Source organism: Actinia tenebrosa, unplaced genomic scaffold (assembly GCF_029948245.1).
Source record: "Actinia tenebrosa isolate PJP-AT-01 unplaced genomic scaffold, QUT_ActTen_1.0 PGA_scaffold9__36_contigs__length_13948895, whole genome shotgun sequence".
Classification (NCBI taxonomy): domain Eukaryota; kingdom Metazoa; phylum Cnidaria; class Anthozoa; order Actiniaria; family Actiniidae; genus Actinia; species Actinia tenebrosa.
In genome coordinates, this window is record NW_028292586.1 from 7,616,975 (window position 1) to 7,643,467 (window position 26,493).

The window sequence follows — 26,493 nt, forward strand, 5'->3', positions numbered from 1 at the left end:
CGCATTTCTTGTTGCATTGTTTCGATTCTTACCTGCGCAACTAAATCTCATCTCGTTGCGCCTTTTACTTGTTACTAGCTTTCGCTTATTGCGCAATTTTGTATTGTCCCTTTTCCTCTCGATTTGCAATTTTTGCATTATTTCGATGAAGGATTTCGTCGTTTCACGAAATTGCGCGGGTTTTGTGAGAACGGTTTTTTCGTTTAGTAATATTTCGTTTTCAATGCACATAATACAGCATCCGTTGCTAGATAAGCTCAAATCGTAATATGTTGTAGTTGATCATTTTTTTGTATCCATTTGAAGCTTAGCTTCAAAGTATGAAATAAATATAATTTTAGATATAACCCACACGCTGATTGGGTGACTATCGTGGTTGTATCACAGTACAAAGTTTATTCCATTGTTAATTAATTCATTTTTGTTCTTTAGGGTGATCGAGGTCTTGATGGTATTCCTGGTCTTCCAGGCCACAAAGGACCACGGGTAAATAACATATAAAATTAGGATCTGATGATTGGCTAAAACATGTCTTGCGTCATTTGACATCACCCACGACCAATCATTGGTTTGTCCTTCTGATTCAAACATGTCCAGAAATATATATACTTCCAAAAATTATGTCGTTAGCAATTCTCTCAGACGCATTCTTATGATTCGGACGAGAGGACTGCTTCTCCGAGCCTAGCACAGTCAACTACTTTAGGAACAGGCGTAGCTCAGTTGGTTAGTGCGCGGCCTTCAGAGCTAGAGGTCCACGGCTCGATCCTCAGGATCTCCACGTCTGTTTGCACCTATGTTTGTTCTATGTAGCTTTAAGGCCCCGTCCACACGTATCCGGAAATTTTTGTATCCGCAAATTATTTTTTGCGGATACGAAAATGTTTGCGTCCACACGCAGCATATTCGAATCGTTTTCACCGTCCACACGTATCCGTTTTCGTAAAATTTGGGGATACGGACACAAACCTTTCCGGACACGTGTGGACGCAACCCGTATCCGTAAAAAAAGATTGCGGATACGTGTGGACGGGGCCTAAATAGACCTCCTCTGCTCGGACGTAATGTTTTCCCATTCCAGACCACGTGTTATTCCCTTGAGAATAAGATTTGTTTGAGTTGTATCCATATTCATGTGTCTTCTCATGTGCAACCGTTAAACAAAGAAATGATAATCTAGGGAATGACAGGTGGTCTGAAGTGGAAAATATTACGCTCGACCCGAGGAGGTCTATACCCGTAATAAGGAGTACTGATAGTCTGAGGAGGTAAAGTGCGCTCTTTCACATGAGGCCCTGTTATCGTAGTAATATTATTTACTTATACCATAAATGAAACTAAAGTAAACTATTTTCTTCTTGTTTCCATAGGGTGCGCCTGGCGCAAGAGGTGACAATGGAGAAAAGGGAGAATTAGGAGAAAGGGTACGTTTCTAGAACAGTTTTAAATCGCCTTTTAACTAATAAAAGGAGCGATGGCACCAAACGAGTCAACAATTTCACGGGTTTAGTAACTTTACTCTAAAACGGTTAGAGGTGTTTGCATTGTCGTGCTTGAAGGGGTGCCCTTTCAGGCGCAATAGAAGTTTACAAGAGGGCCCTGGAGGGGGATCTGAATCCCAGTTCCCAGCTGAAAATTTGGCAAAATCCCAGTCCGTGTTTTTATCATGTTTACATGACAAGCCGCTGACCAAAAGATGCGCTCAGCCTGGAAACTACCATTGAAACCATTTAGAACCATACACGTATACTTGGAGTGGATTACCGCTGTGCGACACACTTGGTGATTCAGAATAATTATTAAAAAGAGCATTTCTAAGTTTTCCTTTTGTTTTTTTATTATTTTGGCATCAGACTAAAAATCAATTATTTTTACATTCCATTACCATTTATGGGGTTTCCATTCCCAATAACCCTCATCCCGTTTTTCCATCCTCTCCCAGCCCAAAATGAGGTCAATCCCAGCGCCTAAGTACCATGAGTTCAATTCCTTTAGGAGTAACAGGGACCCCACTTATATCATTATTATTATTATCATTATTATTGTTATTATTATTGTTGTTGGTGTTGTTGTTGTTATGTTATTATTATTATTATCATTACTATTGTTATTATTATTATTATTATTGTTGTTGTTGTTATCGTTATTATTATTATTATTATTACTATCATTATTATTGTTATTATTATTATTATTGTTGTTGTTGTTGTTATTGTTATTATTATTATTATTAATTGTTATTATTTCCAGGGAGAGCGTGGAGAACCTGGTCCTGCCGGATTACCTGGAGAACGGGTGCGTATAGACACAACAAGACTGTAATAGTTTATTGCTTTATTCATGACTTTATTTTGACCCTCTTACCACAGGGACCCCAAGGAGAATCAGGTCCAAAGGGACCACCAGGATCACGTGGTACAGTGGTAAGTAAAAACACGACTTTTTTATCTTCTTTTTTTAACTCTTTAATCGTCGATTGTAGCTACAATCTTGGGCAAAATAGTTCAAAATTTTATAGTACGTAAGGATATCTTGTTGTAAAACACATTTACAACGACCCCCCTCCCCCCAAAACAAATGTCGAGAGAGGAAGCGGTGCTACCTATTGAACCAACATTGCACTGTGGGGAGGGGGGTAAGTTGATTTAGATAATATTTTTAATGGGGGGAAAAATTTTTTTTTTTTTGGTCAAATATTTTCTTCTTTTTTTGTTCAAGCCTGTAGTCCTGACAAAGAGAGTGTTAGTCTTTTCTGTGTTTGCCAGGTCGCCTTTCTATGCATGTAAAAAAATCCCAGCGCGTAACAAGCACATTCTGATTCACATTCTGCATATACGAAGACCCGTTGAACCCATTTCAGTGTGCTAAATTATTGGCAAACCAAAAACGCTTGGATACTGAAATGCTACCAGCATCTCAATTTGACGGTCACGGCACGGCACGGCACATCAGAACCTCAGCCGTTCCGAGGTTGATTTAAAAACTGGGTCGCGTTTGCATTCAGTGCATTGTGGGACTCTTTGGAGATATATTTTCAAGATGGCAGCTATTTCGTCCCTTGATACCCACAATGCACTGTAATAGAAATTGGACCCAGAGTCGAACCAAATGATATAAAACAACAACGCCTTATTTTATCTGTTGGTTTCAATGCGTACGCCTTTTGTGAAGCGCGACGTTTGACCATAGTTAATAGAGGGGAATGGTTAGGAAACCTATAAGTATCAGGTCTTTGTTCCCTTTTGATGTTGAACCGGTCTCGACCGTGCACAATGTTTGATTTATGCTCATCCGAAATTGCAAAATAAGTAAACAACGCCTTATTTTATCTGTTGGTTTCAATGCGTACGCCTTTTGTGAAGCGCGACGTTTGGCCATAGTTAATAGAGGGGAATGGTTAGGAAACCTATTGTTATCAGGTCTTTGTTCGCTTTTGATGTTGAACCGGTCTTGACCATGCACAATGTTTGATTTATGCTCATCCGAAATTGCAAAATAAGTAAACATAAACTTTGTCTATGGGATTGTTGTAAGGAGTATTCAAATATCTCTTATAAATCGTTTTAAGTATTTTGAACTAGCAGCCAAAATAAAGGTTTTGGTCTAATCACTCAGCCATTGCCAACAATGGTAAAACAAAGGATTGTGCACGGTCACGCTTGAAAAAAGTGAACAAAGACCTATAACAAAAGGGTTTTCTAGCCATTCCACGCAATTAACTATGGTTTGACCAACCCCGAAGTTTCTTCCACAGTTTTACGGAATTAGCTTAACCTGAAGGTTGTCGAATCTTGCGCTGTCGTCATGCTTTTTTATCTCTTATACTTTCCTACTCTTTCCTACTTATTAATACTTCTTCTCTTACATAGGGAGCTCGAGGTGAACGTGGACCACCGGGTCCTGCAGGTGCTCCGGTAAGTGACAACAATAGACTTAATCACTGTTTTTCCTTTTCAGACCACGCGTCATTCCCTAGAGCATCCTTTCTTTGTTTAACGTTTGTGCAGGCGAAGACACATGAATATACAATGCAAACAAAGAATCTTATTTTCAAGAGAATGACACAAGTTCTGAAATGGAAAATATGATGCCTAGTTGGATCTTTTCGTCCCGCATTCATCATAATCAAAACGAAATCAGAAACCTAGAAGAACGTTGACAGTTCATAATCTTTTGTTGACGATAAAACAAGATACGGGTTATCTCCAGTGTAATATAATTTATGCTGGTCTTTTGTCATATCTATTGTGACTCGGTCTATAGAGTGTGTGCAACCATGTGACTCAAAATCCATAGAGATATGAATAACAAGAGAAGCTAATGAGGAATGCTTTGTTATTGCCAACCAAGATGGCGACTATGACGCAACATGCACCTGTTGTATACATTGTAAAGCTGGTATTGTGAAGTCAGCTGTGCTGTATAAATTATATTACATTAGAGATACTCGCTTTGGCCCAAAATGCTAGCTTCTCGAAAGATAAACCAAGATCCGACATGGATTTTCACAGTCTTCAGAAGTAATAAGCATAATTATAATCTATTTTCTTAGGGACCAGTGGGACCACCTGGTGTTCAAGGTATCCAAGGAATGCGTGGACCACCGGTAAATAACCTGTGGGGGTAGGGGTGAAGACCAATATCTTATTTTATTAGTTCAACACTTATTCCATATTACATGTTTACTGTCAGGTTTGAGCACAATAGACCTATTTAGCTTCGTCGTTTGTTGTGCACATTTCAGACCATGTGATGCCACTCTTTGGAACTGATTCTTTCATGTCTAAATATTTTACATGTTTGTCAAAAAGTTTTCGCTAAAAAGGTCTGTTACTAACTTAAACTCGCGCGTCGAGAGTTTTCCGCTGCGTGACAAGCAAGTAACTGCAGCTCCCTGTGAAAGTGAGTAAATAGAACACCCCGCAAATCATATGCACATACTTAATGACCATGACCTCTATTGTTGTATGCGTCGTCCTACAAAGTGTTCCGACAACTGCATATCATTTGCGGGGTATTCTAAACCTGCTCCGATTACCTCAAACGCACATATTGCGTAATATACCATGAGCTTTAGGTCCTCAAGATGCGCCATGTTTTTCTTTCACAAACACATTCCATTATTCTTTGCTTTAAGCGTTTGTGACGTAAATGCTTCTCAGTTCTTTTTGTGATTATAAACTTTGTGTTAGGGTACATTTTCCGCAAAAATCCCATGATGCTTTGCGCATTGTTTTGCTTTAACGATCGTGACGTAAATGCATCTCAGTGGTGCTAGTGAAGAATAATGATTGGCTAATTCTTTAACAGGAAGTAAGCGTAATAACATATTACATGTTAGTGATTGGTCGATTTCTTAGCAGGAAGTTACGCAAATGCGTCTCAGTAGTACTAGTGATTGGTCAATTCTCGAATAGGAAGTGACGTAAATACATCTTAGTAGTGTTAGTGATTGGTCGATTCTTTAATAGGAAGTGACGTAAATACATCTTAGTAGTGTTAGTGATTGGTCGATTCTTTAATAAGAAGTGACGTAAATACATCTTAATGGTGCTAGTGATTGGTCGATTCTTTAATAGGAAGTGACGTAAATACATCTTAATGGTGCTAGTGATTGGTCGATTCTTTAATAGGAAGTGACGTAAATACATCTTAATGGTGCTAGTGATTGGTCGATTCTTCAATAGGAAGTGACGTAAATACATCTTAATGGTGCTAGTGATTGGTCGATTCTTTAACAAGAATTTCTATTGACTTTAACCTCTTATTATCTGTAGGGCCCACCCGGTATCCCAGGCTCTTCGGGAGCACCTGGACCAAAGGTAACCCACAAATTATCTCGATCTTGAGATGATATCTTATGTCTATTGTGCTTTGAAATATGATATACTTATTCCTAACATCGCTATTTTGTTGCTAGGGTGATCCGGGTAAGATCGGTATGCCTGGCTTCCCTGGAGCGGACGGTCTTCCTGTAAGTAAACATTAGTGATGTTCGACTTATTTCGAATTCTCAATTGAAACGTGTTGTCCGCAAAATCTTCCAAAAACCTTCAAATCTTATCAAACCTCGAAACAACGTCTGGGCTAATCAAAGTTATGCCATATTTTATTTCACCCTATTATTTCAATGACACGGCTTACTCACAGTTCGAACCCTGAAACAACCTCTGGGCTGATCAAAGTAAAGTCAAAGCACGGCTTATTAACAGATTAAACCCTGAAACAACCTCTGGGCTGATCAAAGTCAGAGCACGGCTTATTAACAGATTAAACCCTGAAACAACCTCCGGGCTGATCTAAGTCAGGGCACGGCTTGACTCACAGATAGAACCCTGAAACAACCTCTGGGCTGATCTAAGTCAGGGCATGACTAACTCACAGATTGAACCCTGAAACAACCGTTGGGCTGATTAAAGTCAGTACATGGCTAACTTACAGATAGAACCCTGAAACAACCGTTGGGCTGATTAAAGTCAGTACATGGCTAACTCACAAATAGAACCCTGAAACAACCTACTGGGCTGATCTAAGTCAGGGCACGGCTTATCAACAGAATAAACCCTGAAACAACTTCAGAGCTGATCAAAGTCAGGGCACGGCTAACTAGGTTTTGCTGGGTTTTGCAATTAAAGTTGTTTTTTTCAAAAAAAAATTTTCATCTCTAGGGATACCCAGGAATTGAAGGACCACCAGGATCTAAGGGTAACAGGGTAAGTAGTAAAATCTCTTTCAAAACAAGGTAGGTTTTTCTAACTAGTCTCATGAATGAACGAGAAGTACTGGAGAGAGACACATACGATGAGCAAAGCAAGTCACTGGTTTCTTACAACCCATAAAGCATTTCGATTTGGTTCATTTGCATGAAATTTGAGGAGCACTTTGTGCAGTTAACAATAACAAGCTATTGTATTTATGCAAAGTGCCCCTCAAAACTCGAGGATAAGAAACCAGGCTTTTTTATATTCTCCCATTTTTACTACAATGGGAGAATATCACTTTTCTGTTATTGTTGATTTTCAACAATGAGAACGGCAAGATATTCAATACTTCTGAACTAATAAAACTAGGTGCGCAATGGACTCTGGTAGTAGTAGTATATGATGATATTATATAATAATGTTCATAACATATTTGCTGCTATTCTCTACCCGCAGGGGCCAGTAGGACCAAGAGGACCACAAGGATATCAAGGTCTTCCCGGACCAAAGGTATATCCACCATGAGAGAATCTAATTGCATAACGTATAATTTTACGAATGATCTTTCCATGGGGTTCCTATATGAAGTATTTACCTAAAAAATTCCATTAAAATTTTGTCACGTGACTTATCTTTGTTTATGTGTGTCACGTTGTCAGGGCAACCGTGGTAAACGTGGACCGGCAGGTGCAAAGGGTGATGAGGTATGTATGTGTGTCGTGTGTCGTGTGTCGTGTGTCGTGTGTCGTGTGTCAATAGGAATATTGTACTCTTGAACAAAACTGTTGGGCAAGTCCTCTCTCATACCCCAACCTCCCTCCCCCTGGATAAAACGTGCAGTAAACATAGAACCAGCGCTGTATCGATCCCTTGCAGCCCGTCGGAATGCAGCTTAATTTGGAGGACATAACCATTCAAGGCGTCCAATTCTCTGGAGATTGAAATTCCTTTGTTTCGCTCTCCAAATTAAGCTGTTGTGACGTCACATGCAAGGGGTATATTGGTGAGGGGCTCAACGAACGAACGAAAGAAAGAAAGAAAGAATGAATGAAAGAAAGAATGTAAGAAAGAAAAAAATCCCCACTTGTCCAAGATCCAAGCAGAGGTGCATTAACCTAACTTTCTAGCAATTCATGACACTCTGTCTGTCATTATCCAGTGTTTGTGGACGCCCTGAGTTTTCAATGATTTGTTTATCAATTCTCTTTTCATAGGGAACGAGCGGATTTCCTGGCGAGAAAGGAGACGATGGACCAAGAGGCGAAGACGTAGGCTTACTTTTGTTTGTTTTGTAAATTTTCGATTATGACGACGACGACGATGAGGTTTCTTTTTATCTTTCCTAGGGAACTGGCGGTTCACCAGGACTTCCCGGTCCTGAGGGCAGAGAAGGACCAAAGGTACTGGGTATTAGACATCATACATATTGCAGCCCTTATTGTTCTTTTTCATTTGTAAGGCAACTAACATGGTCTAGAATTAATAATTTAATAATTAATTATGTAATTATCATTGGTGACTTTTTTTGTTAGGGTCGCACCGGTTTACCGGGACCACCTGGCATTACTGGACCATCTGGACCAAAGGTTAGTGTTGTTCGTCCCTTATTCTTTCATCCCTTCTTTCCTGCCTAATTCCGTCCTTACATATTTATTCCTACCTTCTTCCTTCTTCTTTCCTCCTTCCTCCACTCTTTTCCTACCTTCAATCTTTTATCCCTCCCTCCCTTTCAACCTCCCTTCCCTCCATCCTCCCTCCCTTCCATCCTCTCTCCCTTCCATCCTTCCTCTTTTCCATCCTCCCTTCCATCCTGTCTCCATTCCATCCTCCCTTCCTCCCATCCTCCCGTCCTCTCTCCTCTCAATCCTTTCCTTCTTCCTCGATTGCTTACTTCCTTCCTCATTTCGTCCCTCATTCATCGTCTAATTCCATTCTTCATCATTTGTACTACACTAACCCCATTCATTACTTGGTTGTTGCTATTCCGTAGGGTGAGCGTGGTTTACCTGGTATGCCTGGTTACGCAGGACAAGCTGGAACGAAGGTGTCTATTTGCCTTGGTTTTTTCTGTGTTTCTAGTTGATCGTTTTATTCTTGATTCATTTGTTCATTTTCCCCTTTATTTCCCATAGGGAAACCTCGGTGCCCCCGGTACAAGAGGACGCGACGGTCCCAAAGGTTCAAGGGTAAAAACAAAATAACTACAATACACTTTCACTACTCTTGTTCCTTTACTTTCTTTGTTAGATTCCTGAATTTAAAAATACAAATTTATTCATTTGATTTTCAAAATTTGTTTTCCTTTAGGGAGAGCCAGGAAAGCCTGGACCTCGTGGTCCGCGCGGTAGACGGGTAAGCAATTATCAGTTATGAGGGTGCCAATGGGGGTGTACCCAATTGACAATTAACAACTAATTCTTCGGCCGAATGTCAGTTAACTGTAATAATTTTACAAGCGCTGACCATAATATTAACCACAATAATGAAATATCAGTTGACTGTTAACTACTAATTTTAGGTTATTTGTCAGTTAATTACTAATTTTTTTTTGGCCAGAATTTTTAATGTTGTTACATGTATACAGCTTTTTCTGTAACAAAACTATTAATAGGACGTTTGCACGCATGCGTACTTGACCTCTACTACCAGACTCCCTTGCATGATAACATGATAACATGATATTAAAACTCATTCATCTATTTTTATGCGATTGCCACAGGGTCCCCGTGGAGAGAGAGGATCCCCTGGTACACCCGGTACTTCCGGAAATAAGGTAAACAAGCGATCAATCAATGAACTATCAACTTTAATTGTAATATAAAAAACAACATAGCTGCCGTGAAATCTCTCTCTATGAATGAATACTGTTGCGGCCTGCCAGTTTGTCGTAACGGGTAGAGGCGCGCCATTTCTTAGTAGCCTCTTCTAACCATGTGCGAAAGCTAGGGAATCAATTTTGATAAATACCATCTTGTTAATATTGTTTGTTTGTCTATAGGGTGCTGCAGGAGAGCCCGGTGTTCCTGGTGATAAAGGTCCAATCGTAAGTGTTTGTTTCGTTCTTGATAACTGGTTATAAATTATCGATGTAAGGGGATAGCAGGATTCTGAAGGGAGAAGAAAAGATTCTCCAGGAGACTCGGATCAGTTTGTCCAATAACGTCCTCCTCTTATCATTATTTTCCTTCTTAAGTCAGCCTTCAAAAAAAACCTTCACATTTTTTCGAACCGTGGAACAACCTCTGGGCTGATCTAAGTCAGGGCACGGCTAACTAACCGATAGAACCCTGAAACAATCTCTGGGCTGATCTAAGTCAGGGCACGGCTAACTCACAGATCAAACCCAGAAACAACCTCTGGGCTGATCTAAGTCAGGGCATGGCTAACTCACAGATTGAACCCTGAAACAATCTCTGGGCTGATCTAAGTCAGGGCATGGCTAACTCACAGATTGAACCCTGAAACAACCTCTGGGCTGATCTAAGTCAGGGCATGTCTAACTCACAGATTGAACCCTGAAACAATCTCTGGGCTGATCTAAGTCAGGGCAAGGCTAACTCACAGATAGAACCCTGAAACAACCGTTGGGCTGATCTAAGTCAGGGCAAGGCTAACTCACAGATTGAACCCTGAAACAATCTCTGGGCTGATCTAAGTCAGGGCAAGGCTAACTCACAGATAGAACCCTGAAATAGCCTTTGGGCTGATCTAAGTCAGGGCAAGGCTAACTCACAGATTGAACCCTGAAACAAACTCTGGGCTGATCTAAGTCAGGGCAAGGCTAACTCACAGATTGAACCCTGAAACAACCTCTGGGCTGATCTAAGTCAGGGCATGTCTAACTCACAGATTGAACCCTGAAACAATCTCTGGGCTGATCTAAGTCAGGGCAAGGCTAACTCACAGATTGAACCCTGAAACAACCTCTGGGCTGATCTAAGTCAGGGCAAGGCTAACTCACAGATTGAACCCTGAAACAACCTCTGGGCTGATCTAAGTCAGGGCAAGGCTAACTCACAGATTGAACCCTGAAACAACCTCTGGGCTGATCAAAGTCAGGGCACGACTAACTTAAAGATCGAACCCTAAAACAACCTCTTGGCTGATCAAAGTCAGGGCACGGCTAACTCACAGATTGAACCCTGAAACAACCTCTGGGCTGATCTAAGACAGGGCATGGCTAACTCACAGATTGAACCCTGAAACAACCTCTTGGCTGATCTAAGACAGGGCATGGCTAACTCACAGATTGAACCCTGAAACAACCTCTGGGCTGATCAAAGTCAGGGCACGACTAACTTAAAGATCGAACCCTAAAACAACCTCTGGGCCGATCAAAGTCAGGGCATGACTAACTCAAAGATCGAACCCTAAAACAACCTCTGGGCCGATCAAAGTCAGGGCATGGCTAACTCACAGATGAAACCCTGAAACAATCTCTGGGCTGATCTAAGTCAGGACATGGCTAACTCACAGATAGAACCCTGAAACAACCTCTGGGCTGATCAAAGTCAGGGCACGACTAACTAAAAGATCGAACCCTAAAACAACCTCTGGGCCGATCAAAGTCAGGGCACGACTAACTTAAAGATCGAACCCTAAAACAACCTCTGGGCCGATCAAAGTCAGGGCACGACTAACTTAAAGATCGAACCCTAAAACAACCTCTGGGCCGATCAAAGTCAGGGCACGGCTAACTCAAAGATTGAATCGGAGTTTAGGTTTTTAGGTTTTGCGAGGAGGGATAACCGGAGAACCTGGAGAAAAACTCTAAAAGACTCTACTCACATGAGATGCAGAGTCCACGAATCAAAACTGAGTCCCCAGAGTTGAGAGGCGAGTACATTACGTACCGCTAGGCCAGCCTTGATTTCCTGCATTTGATCCAATAAAGAAGCTTTTTCATCTCCTCCTTGAAATTTTCTTTTGGATGTGTTTAATTGTTACTCCCTTTACAGGGTGCACCTGGTCCTCAAGGAGATCGTGGTCAGGCTGGACCAGTAGGAATGATGGTACGTTTATATACTTCGCCTATAACAGAAATAGAGCATAGGCATTGGTCAAGCATCATATGATATAACGTGTTGATTTTGTAATTACATCTGCAAATGGCTATACCTTCAAGGTTCTGTCTCCCAACCCTTTCTAACCTGCTGCAAAATGGGGGACATAAAAGAACCTGTTGAATCATTCTCGTAAAAGTAGGGGATTGTCTCCCGGTTCAAAAGCCTATCCCAATCTAGAGGCATAATACTAAACTACTAACAATTCAACAATGAGTGTAAGCTGCACGGCTGCTAATAGCGCCTTAATATGCAGCCCGTAAAGTCCTCCACTGGTCATAAATGTAAAGCGCATTTTGACGTATAAATGCGCTATACAAGAACCTTCCATTGCATTACATTAACGTGATATTCACTTCTTTTCTTTTCGTACTCTTCAGGGACTTCCTGGACGACCTGGACTACCTGGATTCCCCGGTCCTCGCGGAGAAACGGTAACCACTCGTTTACTTCTGTCATCTAATGTTATCAGATTATGAATATCGGGAGGGGGGGGGGGGGGGGAGCATAGAAGACCTTACGATTTACATTTACCAAATTACAAGCACGCCCTCTCTTCCAGGCTTAAGTACTCAAGTTATCAAACCTTTTAATGTCAAACCTTATCTGTTGACTCGATAGTTTATACTTTTTCAACTTGATCTCAATTTGTGAATATTTATTCTGTAAATTTTATAACTGTTAAACTCTATATCAATATTCCCTTTTTTTTTTTTTTTAACTAGAATTTTTGTGTGTGAAATAAACTTGACTTGACTTTTCATGTGATAAGCAGAAGCACCCATTCCTCCTACTGATTTAATTTTAACTATATTTTTCTGTACTTATCGATAGGGACCCCAAGGCAAACCTGGACCTTCAGGTCCCCCCGGAATGCCAGGACCACGAGTAAGTACACTTCAGTTTGGGTTTTGCACTCTTTCTCCTTAAATTTGCCTATATTTCCAGTGGCGTTTCCGGTGGTTTTATCTTTAATTCTTCAGTGGCTGTGTTTTCACTAGAAATGTTAACTTGCGTACATTTCCTGGAGGTGTTTTAGTTCGACAACCACCTTTCAAGAAAAACACTATGATTGGCCCATTTATTTGGTAGGACAACTTAAGCCATCTTGCTAGGTAGTTTAACTTTGCCTTATTTACGGTGTTATATTTAAGCTAGTTTAAATTGTCCTACTGAAAACACAGCCAGCGAAAACTAAAAGATCACGTGACAGAAGGAAGTGTTAATATTGGTTAAATTTGTTTCTATTTTTAGGGTCCCCCTGGTGACAAAGGTCCTCAGGGTTTTAAAGGAGACCAAGGAAGAGCTGTAAGTGAGACAATCAATATGTTATATTTTATCAATCAAGGCCCTAAGTCAACCGTCCTACGGTATCCTCTACCCATGGACCGGTATCCTGATTTAAGACTTAATCTCGGTTTGACTGATCAGAAAAAACATGTTTTGTCATAGGGTGAGCCTGGCGAGCAAGGAGAACAGGGAGATTCTGGTAAAGACGGCAAAAAGGTTTGTCATTTTATTATTATTATTATTATTATTATTATTATTATTATTATTATTATTATCAAATAATATTTTAGCAAAAGCAAAAGCTCATCGAGCAAATTAGTCATATTTATTTGTCATCTCAGTCATCCTGGTGATTTTATCATTTCTCCCTTTCAGAGAATCAGCCAATGATTTGATATTATTATTATCATTATTATTTTAAATTTATGTTATTATATCAATCATTTTATCAATTATTTTTTTGTGGTGCTCAAAAATTTCAGATTCAGATTCTTCTTATTTTCTTATTACGTTTCCTTAATGCAGGGTGAGCCTGGAGGATCAGGTGCCAACGGAAAAGACGGATTACCGGTAAGTTTGATATACTATTGTATGGGCTACCTGTGGCAAAAATCACTTATCAGTCTTGGGAACTGATTTGCAATGTATCATGGGATGTAAAAAGTGGCGAAAAGCCCTTAGCAAGGTGTGTTGATGTGTATGTGCTTTTTCCACTAATAGGGTCCTGCAGGAAAGACTGGACCAAAAGGAGCCATGGGCCCACCGGTAAGTAGTGAAATATCCCTTGAAGCCTCTTGAAATGTTTAGGTTCTCGCGCATGCGTACTTATTCTAACCGTTTATTCTCTTATCTCTGTTCCAGGGTCCAGTGGGACCAAAAGGAGTTGAAGGAGCCACTGGAGCGCCTGGCCAACCCGTAAGTATCATGTTCCATTTATCAATCGCAATCTTGCCATATAATTTAACAAAAGGGGGTTGGGTATAGGCCAGTTCTATGATTGCGAACATGGTGCATTATGGTCTAGCTTGGGTACGAATTTTTCTGTTGTTTTCAATATGCCTTATGCCGAAGCCAGACTACAATGCACCTTGTTTGTGGAGCACAGAAAACCCCTGTGGTGGAAAATACCGAGGAGTACTGAGTATTACCAAATAATGAATACCAGCCAGTGCAAGGAAACAATGGCAAGCAACGAAGCAACGTGAGCCAAACACTAGGCCTCTGCACGCATAAAGGGGTCCCCCGCATCTTAGTAGCAATACAGCTGTCCAGCTACTCTCAAGTTTAACCTTTACCCACATTATAACTAATTGTTCTTTTCTACTTCAGGGACCAATGGGAGCACGTGGTCCATCTGGATTACCAGGTCCTCAGGGACCTAATGTGAGTACCTTACCATTAGAATAATTACTCCTAGCATAATTACCGGTTACAATGCTCCTATTGTTTTATCCTAGGGACGACCCGGTGCAGCAGGTGCAGCTGGCAGTGTTGGAGAGAAGGGCAACAGGGTAGGTATACAGTCAATTCAAAAAATGTTGTCGTCGACCAGCTCAAGCCTACGCGACTGGACCGAAAGGAACTCTGGGTAGTAATCATTGAAGCCGAGTTGACTCCATAATTTTATCTGACTAGTTATGCCTGGTTTACAGCACCAACCTTCGTAGGCGAGCGGGAAGTGTCGAAGGAGACGTTTTTTTAATGCCTTCATATTTTCGAAATTGTGAACTGAATCATAACTACTTTGTTTTTATTTCTCTAAACCCAAAGACATGCATTTGATGGATTGTTTCTAGCCATTATTATCTTATTACTAGCGGGAACAATTAATTCAGAACGAATATTTAACCGCTTCAGTGATTTTTACCCATATTCCTTTCGGTCCAGTCGCGTAGGCTTGAGCCGGTCGACGACAACGTTTTTTGAATTGACTGTATATATAATGTTGATGATGATGGTGATGATAGTGATGATAGTGATGATGGTGATGGTGATAATGATGATGGCGATGATGATGATGATGATAAAGATTACAATGATGATGATAGTAATGACGCGATGATGATGATAATGATGATAGGGATGTTGATGAGGATGATTATGTTGATAAAGATTACTATGATGGTGATGATGATGATGGTGATAAAGATTATGATCAAGATATTAATGATTAAGAAGATGATGATGATAAATGGTATTGATGATGATAATAATACATGATCATGATATTGCTGTTTCGTTTTTGATGTTTGCGATGTCGTTGTAATTAGTGTTGTAGTCGCAATGGAAAGGGACTTTCTTTGACTATCTATATTTTTTACTAGCTATTAACTATTATCTATTATTGATTCTTGGTCAGGGTGAAGAAGGCCCACGTGGTGATCCCGGTCCCTCTGGAAAACCAGGAAAACCGGTAAAACAAGTCAATACAGTAACATGTCTAGTGTACACTTGTATAGTGCAGTTTTCGTATGACTGCGAAAAGTTCACGGCACGAACACGGTCGTGACACAGCAAGGGATACGCCAGACAAATCACATTGCACGAGAATTTACTCTCCATCCAATCAAATACCAACACGAAACACGGCATAAACACGGCGCGGACACGGTCACGCCAAGATCACGGCACTTTTAGACCAATCATATTGCGCGTGAAAAAATTAGCTAATTAAAATTCTAGAAAGTATCACGGTCACGGCACGTCACGCTTACGGCACGAAGATTTTCACAGTCATACGAAAACTGCACTATATTCTTCTTTCATTGATCCATCTCAGTACTCCCTTTTTATAGATTTTCTGTATTCGATGTTTTAGGGCAAACCAGGTCCAGACGGACCCCAAGGTCCACCTGGCGACGACGGTGAGAAGGTAAGACTGCATGGAAATTGTTTCCACGGAAATAATGAAAACTCACAGTATTCTGGGCGATAGATTTATCAGTAACCCTGAGTTACTGCCACTTGTTTACCCTAATAAAGTCGTTATTGTAAACTAAATGTATCTTCAACCAAAAATAAGTCGTTATTGCATGGATGTTTCTGATGCTACGTTTACGCTCCTAATATGTCGTCATCTCACAAATGTCCAGGGATCGTGCTACTCCTTAAACTCCTTGAAAACTCCTTGAATTTTTGCTTTGATCATTACTTGCATGGTTCTGAAATAGATCTAGTCAGAAAGATCGGAAAATCTGAAATTCGGCCATGTGCAACCACCGTGTAAAACCTTGGCATAGTTAGCTGAACATACTTCCATAAATTTCATTTTTGGGTCCTTGTATACTCCTTGAATAGTCCTTGAATTTTAAGTGGTTACCTCAGCACGAACCCTGAATGTTGAGTTCTACTCGTGGTAGGTGGTTCTAGCCCTGCGTGCTTAACATGTGAGTTATACAGCTCCCAGCGTGTTTATATCAAGTCAGTATAATGCACACATTCAATATTTAAGGGGGAGGGACCGTGTGGATGGATGTAGTATCCTATCCAAGTGTAGTAAGTGGGTTTAAATTTTCAGTCATCTCACACACTTCAGCTTTAAGTACTCTTAAGCGCAGTACTAATAGGGAGAGTGGAGTGCGCACTCGCGTAAATTGAAATTATATTTATAATTATATTTTATTTAGGGTGCGCAAGGACCTCAAGGCTTATCGGGCAAGAAAGGAGACAGAGGACCAAAGGTATGTCCATAGAAACAAAACGATCAACAATAGCTCAGACACAGGTCCAGCTAATTTTTCAACTTTGATGGGAATTGTATTCAAACGATTGTGAAGTTCGACGTTTCAACTTAGTCTTGCTTATCGTTTTTCATAGGGACCTCCTGGACCATCTGGTCCCGTTGGAAATCCTGGCAAATCTGGCCCCGTGGTAAGTATTCTCGTATGTCCCCACGAGATGTTGTCGTCTTTTGGCAATTAATGTATTTGAAGATGTTAACAGAAAATAAAACCCTTTATTCTTTGCGAGATGAAATATCATTTTTTGAACTTTTGTAATGATGAAGTGTGGAGAGACGGGGCCGCCATTTAAAGTGGTCATCCGAGCCACTAACCATTTATAGATGTAATTACATGGTCATCCAAGTCTAACCATTTATAGATGTAATTACAGAGGCAGCACTTTCCCCTCAGACCCTGAGTATTGGTCGGGTCGGGGCTTTTTTTTTCGTTCGTCTCGTTATCTGTGGTTCGAGCCCTGCGTGCTTAACACGTATTATATAGCTCTCCACGTATTTATATTATTGATAACTTCGCGAAATATCAACTCGGCTGAACATGTATTGTGCATCTTTATGGACTGTTATGCTAAATGAAAGCATATCCCATTTCCCAAAACTATTTTTTAATCCCATTTTCTTAGTCAATTCCAAATCCAATTTTACTCGCTTATGACCTTAAACTTGTCCTCAATCGTTAAGTGATGTGGTGGAAATTATTTGTTAGGAATTATTGTTTGCTACTATTCCTTAAATGAAACAAAATTTTAAAACATTTGACATGCTGTTTTAAAAGGGACCTCCTGGAGAACAAGGAATCCAAGGACCTGTTGGACCACGTGGTGAGAAGGGCCCTGATGGACCTCGTGGATCCCCCGGACCTCAAGGACAACCTGGAGTTCCCGTATGTATTTTACATACAACACAATTAAGTCGGGATATTGACGTTTTTAGCGTCGTTGTTTGTTGTGCACATTTCAGACCATGTGATGCCACACATGGGAATCAGTTATGTAACCTTAGAACTCGACCCAATAATGAAAATAAATTAGTACCACCAATGGATTCTATTCTAAGTATTTTGTTCCTCGTCTATTCCAGGGAGTGCCTGGTCCTCGTGGACAGAAAGGAGAGCGTGGGGCAAGTGGACCAGCGGTAAGCACCTATCAGATCACGCCCACACCGATGAAAAGTGCTGTTTCGGGTCTTCAGCTTTTCATTAGAGTACTACTTATTTACACTTGACGTAATCGCCGCCATGCTGGTTGTATCCAAAAGATTTTCTACCAACACGGCCGCCATGTTTTCCCCTCAAGATTTTCATTAGAATGGTTCCAAACAACCTATAAGAGGTCAGTATACTAACAGATAATCTTTTTCTGTCAGGGTGCTGCAGGACCAACAGGAGCACGTGGAGGAAGAGGACCAGCAGGATCTAAGGTATCTCATTTATTAAAGATTTAATATTTATTATATAATTATCCCTAATATAAGTGATATCGACTTACAGGAAGCCATAGTTGCGGTGCTGTATAAAATGTGGTTCTGCGTAAACTTAAGAAAACTAAGATATCGTACGAAATCTGCTCGAATGCAGAGTCTCTCTATCCATCTAAGAGAAGGAATCCCCGCTCCCCATCATGAGAGCTCTCTGATGCTATTTTTAAAATCATTTATTTGATCGTTTGTTTTTCTGCAGGCGCATACTGCGTGCTCTGCTCTGTTTGCTCATGTTTTCTTTTGTTTTTAAAAACAACGTAAGCAAACAGCGTAGAGCGCGCGTGCACAAAAAACAAACTATGGCAAATGTGAATCTAAGAATAGCATCAAACGGTGCCTATGATGTTTACAAGCATCAATACCAGAGATTCCTTCTCTTAGTTCATTTTCTCTTGCCCAAGTGCAATATAATTTGGAGGACAAAATGATGGGAGTTATTGCTAATGATTGAAATATCATAAACTTCTATCGTTATGACCTGTATTAGGAATAAGCTGTAAAAAGGTGTGCATCAGACTCTTACGACCAGTGCTTCACTATCTATAATGGATGGCGCTAATTGTGATGATATTCTAATATCTATTGTAATGTGACTATAGGGTGATCAGGGTGAGAATGGTGATCCTGGAGCAAACGGTCGACCAGGAGAAAAGGTGAGTCAAATGTTACATTTATTAGACATTTATTAGACACTTATTAGACTATTTCAGAGTTATGTCAATCTTCTTAAAGATTTTTTAAAGATTAACTAGTTAAAGAAGTAAATAGATCTTAACTAGATACGGAGGAACTCCAACTCGCGTGTACCAAATTAATTTTTACTCCCGAAACATCTGCAGACGGCAATAAAGTCATTCTGCCCTTAAACGAAGAATAATATTCTAGCCGACGTGCGGCTTCCAAACCATATCCACATCTAATCCCTTGCACTATTTGCCACGCATGTCGATTTCAAATACAAAATAATCGAATCGAATCTATCTTGGGCATTGTTGTGCTATTTTCTTGGAACCGAGGCTCATTGTGAAAAAGATGGGCTTTCGAGAGAGTGAGTCAAGTGAGTCAAGCCAGGTTTGGAAGGGTTATTAGTACATCGATTAGTTAGAACCTGGATATGAACCTGAAACTTATACCTACTCAGATTACGTTACAGTTTTTACCCCTCAGTACTTCTTCTTCTTAAAAATAAAATATTCGAATAGATAAAGAACTATAATGTTTTAGATCGCAGTCCTCTTCTACCAGTCCCCAAGCGATACATTAGTACCAAGTCGCTTGTTTCTGTCAACGTCTCCACCTACCTCACAGACTGCAACAACATCATCTTTTTAACAGTGTACAGAGTCCCAATGGTAACAAAATTCATAAATAAATACCTTACGTTTTAAACTGCAGCAAGAATTCAAACTTAACTTGTGAATTGTTTTATTTATTGCTATTCCACAGGGTGACCGCGGACCGAAAGGAAGCCCAGGCACACCTGGATTACCTGGAATGCCTGTAAGATTACGACAACTACTAGTCTAATGTCTATAGATATTATTAAGTGCTGATAATCATCCTAGTATAGAATAACGTTGAGTTTCTATTATCTTTTTCCCTCTAGGGCCGACCGGGAGAGGCTGGACAAAAGGGGAGCCGTGGAGATCCTGGTCCACAAGTACGTACCGCTGGTCATGAATATCTATTCGATTAATCGCCAAAAAAACCTTCATTCTCCAATCTAATTATGATTTTACTTTTTGTGCTTGAATAGGGAGCACAGGGTGCCCGCGGGCCACCAGGACCTACCGGAGACACCGGACCAATCGTAAGTTCTAGTTTTATATATCCAATACATAATGATTAATAGATATATAATCGAATTATGCCCAATCAGTATCATGTCTGGAGGTGCTGAATTTGTGGAGAGGGGGAGTGCAAATTATAATGCATCATGGGATACTTTGGGTGTCACTTTTTACTAGAATTCGTATCTTTAAGTTTATTTTTATTCGCCATTAGTCGTAGATAATTGATAACGATTTCGTGTGACATAAGACTTTCTTATTCATGTGTCAACTAGAGATCGATTGGCTGGTGACACAAAGCAACTTGTGACAAACTTTTGAATATGCCTAATATTAATTATTTTATTCATTTTAGGGTCCCCCCGGACCAGTTGGACCTGTTGGTCCCCAAGGAAAGCAAGGACAAAAGGTACGCATCACCTGTTAAAGCACAGAGTGACCAGTTCTTTATAACTTACAACGAGTTATTATCTCTTCAGGGTAGTCGAGGACAAGACGGTGAAGATGGAGCACCTGGCAAACCTGGACCTATTGTGAGTATCACGTGGTTACCTGATCACTTGAGAGTTTTTTAAATAAGACATCAATCGCACGCAAAAACGACTTCCGGTCCAAAACGAAAAGCAGTTATATAAAGATTTTTCTTACTTTTTCTTCATGACAGGAGTTTTTGTCCAAAGTTCTTATTGTTTCAGGCGGAGGTTAAATCATTGAAAACACTTTTTTCTCTATTTTAATATTTTTTCCCCTGCGATAATTTGGACCCGGAAATACGTCACAACTTTGAAGCTCTATAATTTGAATATATTTGGTAAACAAAAATATAACATTTGTTCTTATTTTACCAACAGGGCGCACCAGGAGGACGTGGTGATGATGGCCCACCTGGGCCCGCCGGACAACCTGTAAGTCACGTGATCATCCTGACACAGGAAGCCCATGAGATATTGTCTATATGAAGTTTGTTGATAATTTTTATTACAAAATATTAAAAACTTGACGTGACCTGATTTTTGTAATCCATAGGGCGAAGCCGGTCCTAAGGGATACCCCGGTAAAGATGGAGAACCTGGTGACAAGGTATGACGTAGTATGACGTCAATGGATAGATATTGATGCTTGCTTACTAGTCTTGATCTTGTATTGTCAAACATAACCTCATACCTGCAGCTAACTTTAGATAAAAGAGATTGAAGGCAATAGAATAGTTCCAGATTAAAGAAGACAAAATGTTAATGTGTAATATATATTATTGCGTCATTGGAACATCAAATACCGTATTGGACAATTTGCAAACCAATCACCGTTGCAGCAGTTTTCCCAGTGGAATTAAAATCTTGTCCCACAAAGACCTACACAGTATCTGTTTTGAAGAGTTCAACTTTACGCGATCAGAGTGATCAAATTCTGAGATTCTCTAGCTATTTTGTTGGGTTTGTGGGACATAGCAACGGTAACTAGGGGGTCTGAATCATGATTTTTTAAGGGAGAATGGGTAGCCTTTAGAAATTTCAAATGTTTCCCAATAATTCCATATATTTAATCGTCTTACTTAGTTTTTCTTGGTTGTCCATTAACAGAAATGTTTTTTCTCGTCATAGGGAGATACTGGTCCACCAGGCCCTGTAGGACCAGTGGGACCCCCCGGAGCTCAGGTAAGACAAAATGAAAACGTATCTTTTTTTGAATCTTTTTAGGAATGTGTTTCTTTTTTTAAAAATTGAAATTTTTTCAATGATGAATAACAAATGTTTCAATACAAGACTGATGATAATATAAAGGTCCAATGACCTTTATTTTATCAATTATAACCATTTTTTGTGTATTTTTAGGGACCTCGTGGCCTTCGTGGACTACCTGGAGAACGAGGAGCTACTGGTGCACCGGTCAGTCAAATTGCTGGCTTTCACTCAGCTGATAAAAGTCTTTGAATCTCATTATCTGCACTGATCAAACACTGAACACCTTGTGCTATCAGCCAGAAAAAATTATATTGAAAACTTGCGATTCAGCTGATGAACATTCCGCACGAGACAGGAAATGACGTCATGCGAAATCCAGCAATAAAATGAAAACGCGCGCGCGTGCTGTGTGCAGTTATAAAGCAGGCAGGGATCGGAAGAGCACGAGAGAAGTGTTAGGAGAAGCACTACGCGAGGATGGTACTCTAGCTTTTATCTGCGCGTCTTGCTTTCGTTTACGCATTTTGTTTTGTTTAAAGGATGCATAACTCAGAAAATCAAATGTCATTTTTTTTGAAAGAAATCAAGGTTTGTTTTTTGTACTTTAGGACGGTTTTGGTTCGTTATGCCCTCGTGACAACCTGTGCTACCCCGTGCTATGCTAATTCAATGCGCTTAAGTGATTTATAACGTGTTTTATCATTTTAGGGTGACGTGGGACCGCAAGGTATTACTGGACCACCTGGCGCACGAGGACCAACAGTAAGATACTACTTACTGCTAATGCTATTTCTATTGTTGGGCTCCCTGTGGCCTGAGGTTTTGCACCACCACGTGACGGCAACCATATATGTTAGATGGCAGGAACCTGAATACAATCGTTTTACATGAGAAAGAATTCAATTTCCAAGAGCAAAGGAATTTTATTGTTCTGCCGTCCGTGTGCACCTGCAAAACCTCTTTTAGTTGTTTTGTTCTTTCTCGTGTATCTCTTGTTAAATACTTGTTCTCAAGGCCTAAGTTTAGCTAGCAGTGGCAACAAGAAATATTACTTAAATGCTGATTGGATCTTGAACATTTAGGGGGGGAGGGGGGGTTAAACCTTTTCACTAACGATCCTAATGTCGTACTCATTTGGGTATTCTTGGGGTACAACCACGTGACCCAAAATCCCAACAAATCAGGACAATAAACCTAATTTGGCCCGAAAGTAGGACAATAAACCTAATTTGGCCCGAAAGTAGTAGGACAATAAACCTAATTTGGCCCGAAAGTAGGACAATAAACCTAATTTGGCCCGAAAGTATGTTTGATTCATGATTGATTGTTTTCATGTCTGTTTGATAGGGAGCAAAGGGAGACAAGGGTGATAAAGGAGATGCAGGAGAAAAGGGAGATAAGGTAAAGTAGGGAAAACCTACCTGGTATGTATGCCAGATTAAAAAAAAGGCTGTCGGGTTGAAGAGGCTCAATTATCAAAGCTAACACTAGGGTGTGTTCTGGGTAAACAGTCAGTATTGCAGCTAATAATAATGATAATAAATTAATTCTTATATAGACCCCTTGCATGTGACGTCAAAGCAGCTCGAACTGGGAGACAGAACAAAAGAATTCTAATCTCCTGAGAATCGGAACCTATTGTTTTGTCCTTCAGATTGAGCTGCATTCCAAAGTGCTGCAAGGGGTCTATAGCGCATGAACCATAGGGAGATGCCCTCATGCGTTTTACAATATAAAAACCAGATGTTGCTAACTTACAATGATCATTTATATAAATAATACAGTTGAATTAGAATATATGATAATGATAAACTTGAAGCAATAAACCGATTATAGTATTCTAACCATGAAGAAGCACAAGAACAAAGCTCTTGAACATTGCTTTAAGTTACCTAAGAAAGCGCTCTTCGTGCACTTGTCTGTATGCAAACACTCTCCAAATACCCAGGATACGATCAACTATGTAAAGTACTCCGCTGCCTTAGCTTAGTATAACTATTTTATCACACACAGTTGTAAAAATTAAAATTCCTCGGCCGCAATGCCTGATAGGGTGAAACCTTGGAATGCAACGGACTATAGAATGGCTTCCCTTCATTCTGATTGGCTGTATTTTCAATGATGTGGATTATATACACACACGAATGTAATATGTTATTCAAGATATGTCATTAGTGATAACATGAGAACTAATATAAAGTGTTGTCCTTGTTGTTGTTAGGGTTGGCCTGGTTTTATTGGACCAACAGGTCCTGCTGGACCTCAAGGAGAAAAGGTAAGTACATGAGCAAGAATCGCTTCCTTGCATAAAGCAACTCAGCTAAATAAGCACTGCGTCCCTCGGTCTTGAATTTCAATGCAAACCCTCGCCCTAGCGTTTTAATTGGTTTAAAAAACAACCAAGCCCTATTTTTAATGTTTGATGGAGGGTTTGAATTTCGAGGGAAATTCTGTCCCGGGTTTTGGATTTAGCCCCACTCTACCCTGTTAGTATCAGTGCTAAATTCAAAATTCGGGACAGAAATAGGGCGTGGTTGGGTCTTAAAAAGAGGATATTATATTATAAAATTATCTTCGAATGGTGAAATATTTTTCAACGCCAGAAGGTAATCATCAAGCCAACGTGTAATTCTCTCTTTATTATATGGACACTTTCACAAACAAAATCTTGTTGAAAACATTGGAAAAGACGTCATTGATAATTATTTCAATTAACCTAGAAATTGGGAAATGGTTGATCTGAGACCGATAGGAATTGCAAGAGCTCATTAAACTGCAAATGCTGGGCTTCCTGTGGTGTTACTGACGGACTTAGAACCCGATAACAGTGTCATCGTCTCTACGAGGCAGTAGCCACCCAAAAATAATAATTTAGGAATGATGGATAGTCGAGTAACGTAATAAGAATAGGAATATTCAATAATAATAATAAATTTATTTTTTAATTTTTGTTTCCAGGGAGACCAAGGTCCCCAGGGTCTACTCGGCCATCCTGGACCAAAAGGAGACAAGGTACGAGAATACTGATTTTGTTTCAAGGTTACTCGGGCTGCCTTAAAATTGGATAACTTACGCAAGTCTCGTTCACTCGGGTACACCAGATTACGTTGCTGACTCTCTTTCTCTGATGTTTCTCAGGGCGAAGTGGGACCAATCGGTCCAATCGGACCAGATGGACCCGCAGGACCAAGGGTAAGTGTTGTTTGTCTTCACTTAATCAAACCCTGGACAGCGTGGTTGTATACCGCTATTTCAAAAGAGGGTGGTAAAGGTTTTATTGCATGTGAATTAATAAGCTTGATCAAATGTGTTTATTCATACGGATATATTGTTAGCACGAAAAAATATGCCAGGTCAAACATGCAGACAAAGTTTGTATAGTTTCCATATCGTTGTGACCTTTCACTGATGGTATTCACATCACCCATAGTGCCTTTCGGCCTTGGTATACAACATGCAACATGAAAGAAAACCTTCGTCAACCTTTTTTCAAATAGATGTATACGCCAAAGCCAATCAGATCGTTAGCTGTTATTAGGGTTGAGCCTGCAGTCCAGCGAAGTTAATAGACAAATGGTGATCCAAACCGCTGACACTTTAATATTTGGGATTAAATGGATGGTTTTCACAGCCGCCATGTTGGATGAATTAAACACTAAAGATTCATCATTAGTCTCTTTTGTCATATCCAACATGGCCGCCGTGTCTCTCTTTATTTCATTATCTTGGGAATAATTAAAAACTAGCAATTCGTTTGTCACATTGCAAAGTTTTCTCGGAAAAGAAAACAATTCCATTCTTGACAAGGCTCGATCACGGCGGATCTGACAACTAAACCACAGGAATCCCGCGACGCGAAAAAGCCCGTATCTTAAAAGACTGCTAATTACTTGTTTTCTTTGTTGGCATTTTTACAGGGAAGAGCTGGATATGCCGTAAGTATGAAAACCAATGCACAAGAGTTACTAGTACATAAGATTGCTCTTAGAAGCCTGCCAGCTGATCATTGCAATATTAGTGACGTAGACATGACGTCATTGCTAAACTAAGAACTCGATATATTTTAATCAACTAACATTTTTTCTCGCATCATCTGGGGTATTTTATTCATTGCAATGTATGCCTTTCCTTTCGCAATTTTTTGTTCAAATTTATTCATGTTTTCTTTGTTTCTTATTTTCTTTTTCAGGGATTTAAGGGCGATAGGGTAAGTAGTATTGTTTGTATTGTTGTTGGCTTGTTTGCAGTACTTTTCTGTTTGTGGGTTTTGTTTTTGTTGTTTTTATTTTGTTTCCATTATTCATATTATTCTGAGTTCCCCTCTTGTTCGAGTATTTCAATCTATTCAAATGGCTAAAATCCTCTTTGATTTTTTTCCACCCATCAGTCTTTACGTTCGTTCGTTCGTTCGTTCGTTCGTTCGTTCGTTCGTTCGTTCGTTCGTTCGTTCGTTCGTTCGTTCGTTCGTTCGTTCGTTCGTTCGTTTGTTTGTTTGTTTGTTTTTCCATATTCTAATTTGTTTTCACCTTTTTCGTCCCTTCACAAAAGTTAGCTTTCAAATTCCAATTAAAATCCAGGGGAAGAAGAAGCACTCTATCGAAATGCCACCGATAAAAATACAATTTATCTCATTTCCCACCTATCCTAACATTCCTATTTTTTCTTTCTCTGTTCTAGGGACCTTCTGGAATACGGGTAAGTCAGTAATAGTAAATACTAGATCGTAACCGGAAATACCTCACGCAAGGT

The 26,493-nt window shown here is 40.0% G+C and overlaps 1 protein-coding gene across 1 annotated transcript in view; it reads left to right on the top strand.

The window, feature by feature from the left end:
- The window catches only part of LOC116308258 (uncharacterized), a gene marked incomplete at its 3' end in the record, with an annotated part of 38,725 nt that extends 12,286 nt beyond the window's left edge, over positions 1-26,439 (top strand). The window contains 54 exon segments of the mRNA XM_089024877.1: positions 433-486; positions 1,371-1,424; positions 2,251-2,295; positions 2,370-2,423; positions 3,870-3,914; positions 4,553-4,606; positions 5,778-5,822; positions 5,921-5,974; positions 6,669-6,713; positions 7,158-7,211; positions 7,361-7,405; positions 7,916-7,969; positions 8,048-8,101; positions 8,234-8,287; positions 8,692-8,745; positions 8,834-8,887; positions 9,009-9,053; positions 9,421-9,474; positions 9,700-9,744; positions 11,660-11,713; positions 12,145-12,198; positions 12,599-12,652; positions 13,019-13,072; positions 13,217-13,270; positions 13,580-13,624; positions 13,775-13,819; positions 13,916-13,969; positions 14,384-14,437; positions 14,512-14,565; positions 15,414-15,467; positions 15,873-15,926; positions 16,681-16,734; positions 16,871-16,924; positions 17,569-17,676; positions 17,874-17,927; positions 18,159-18,212; positions 18,872-18,925; positions 19,719-19,772; positions 19,879-19,932; positions 20,029-20,082; positions 20,418-20,471; positions 20,542-20,595; positions 20,914-20,967; positions 21,089-21,142; positions 21,664-21,717; positions 21,895-21,948; positions 22,453-22,506; positions 23,092-23,145; positions 23,966-24,019; positions 24,703-24,756; positions 24,883-24,936; positions 25,662-25,679; positions 25,934-25,951; positions 26,422-26,439. Coding sequence (XP_088881003.1) covers positions 433-486; positions 1,371-1,424; positions 2,251-2,295; positions 2,370-2,423; positions 3,870-3,914; positions 4,553-4,606; positions 5,778-5,822; positions 5,921-5,974; positions 6,669-6,713; positions 7,158-7,211; positions 7,361-7,405; positions 7,916-7,969; positions 8,048-8,101; positions 8,234-8,287; positions 8,692-8,745; positions 8,834-8,887; positions 9,009-9,053; positions 9,421-9,474; positions 9,700-9,744; positions 11,660-11,713; positions 12,145-12,198; positions 12,599-12,652; positions 13,019-13,072; positions 13,217-13,270; positions 13,580-13,624; positions 13,775-13,819; positions 13,916-13,969; positions 14,384-14,437; positions 14,512-14,565; positions 15,414-15,467; positions 15,873-15,926; positions 16,681-16,734; positions 16,871-16,924; positions 17,569-17,676; positions 17,874-17,927; positions 18,159-18,212; positions 18,872-18,925; positions 19,719-19,772; positions 19,879-19,932; positions 20,029-20,082; positions 20,418-20,471; positions 20,542-20,595; positions 20,914-20,967; positions 21,089-21,142; positions 21,664-21,717; positions 21,895-21,948; positions 22,453-22,506; positions 23,092-23,145; positions 23,966-24,019; positions 24,703-24,756; positions 24,883-24,936; positions 25,662-25,679; positions 25,934-25,951; positions 26,422-26,439 — 2,781 coding nt within the window.
- Positions 26,440-26,493: the final 54 nt, after the last annotated feature.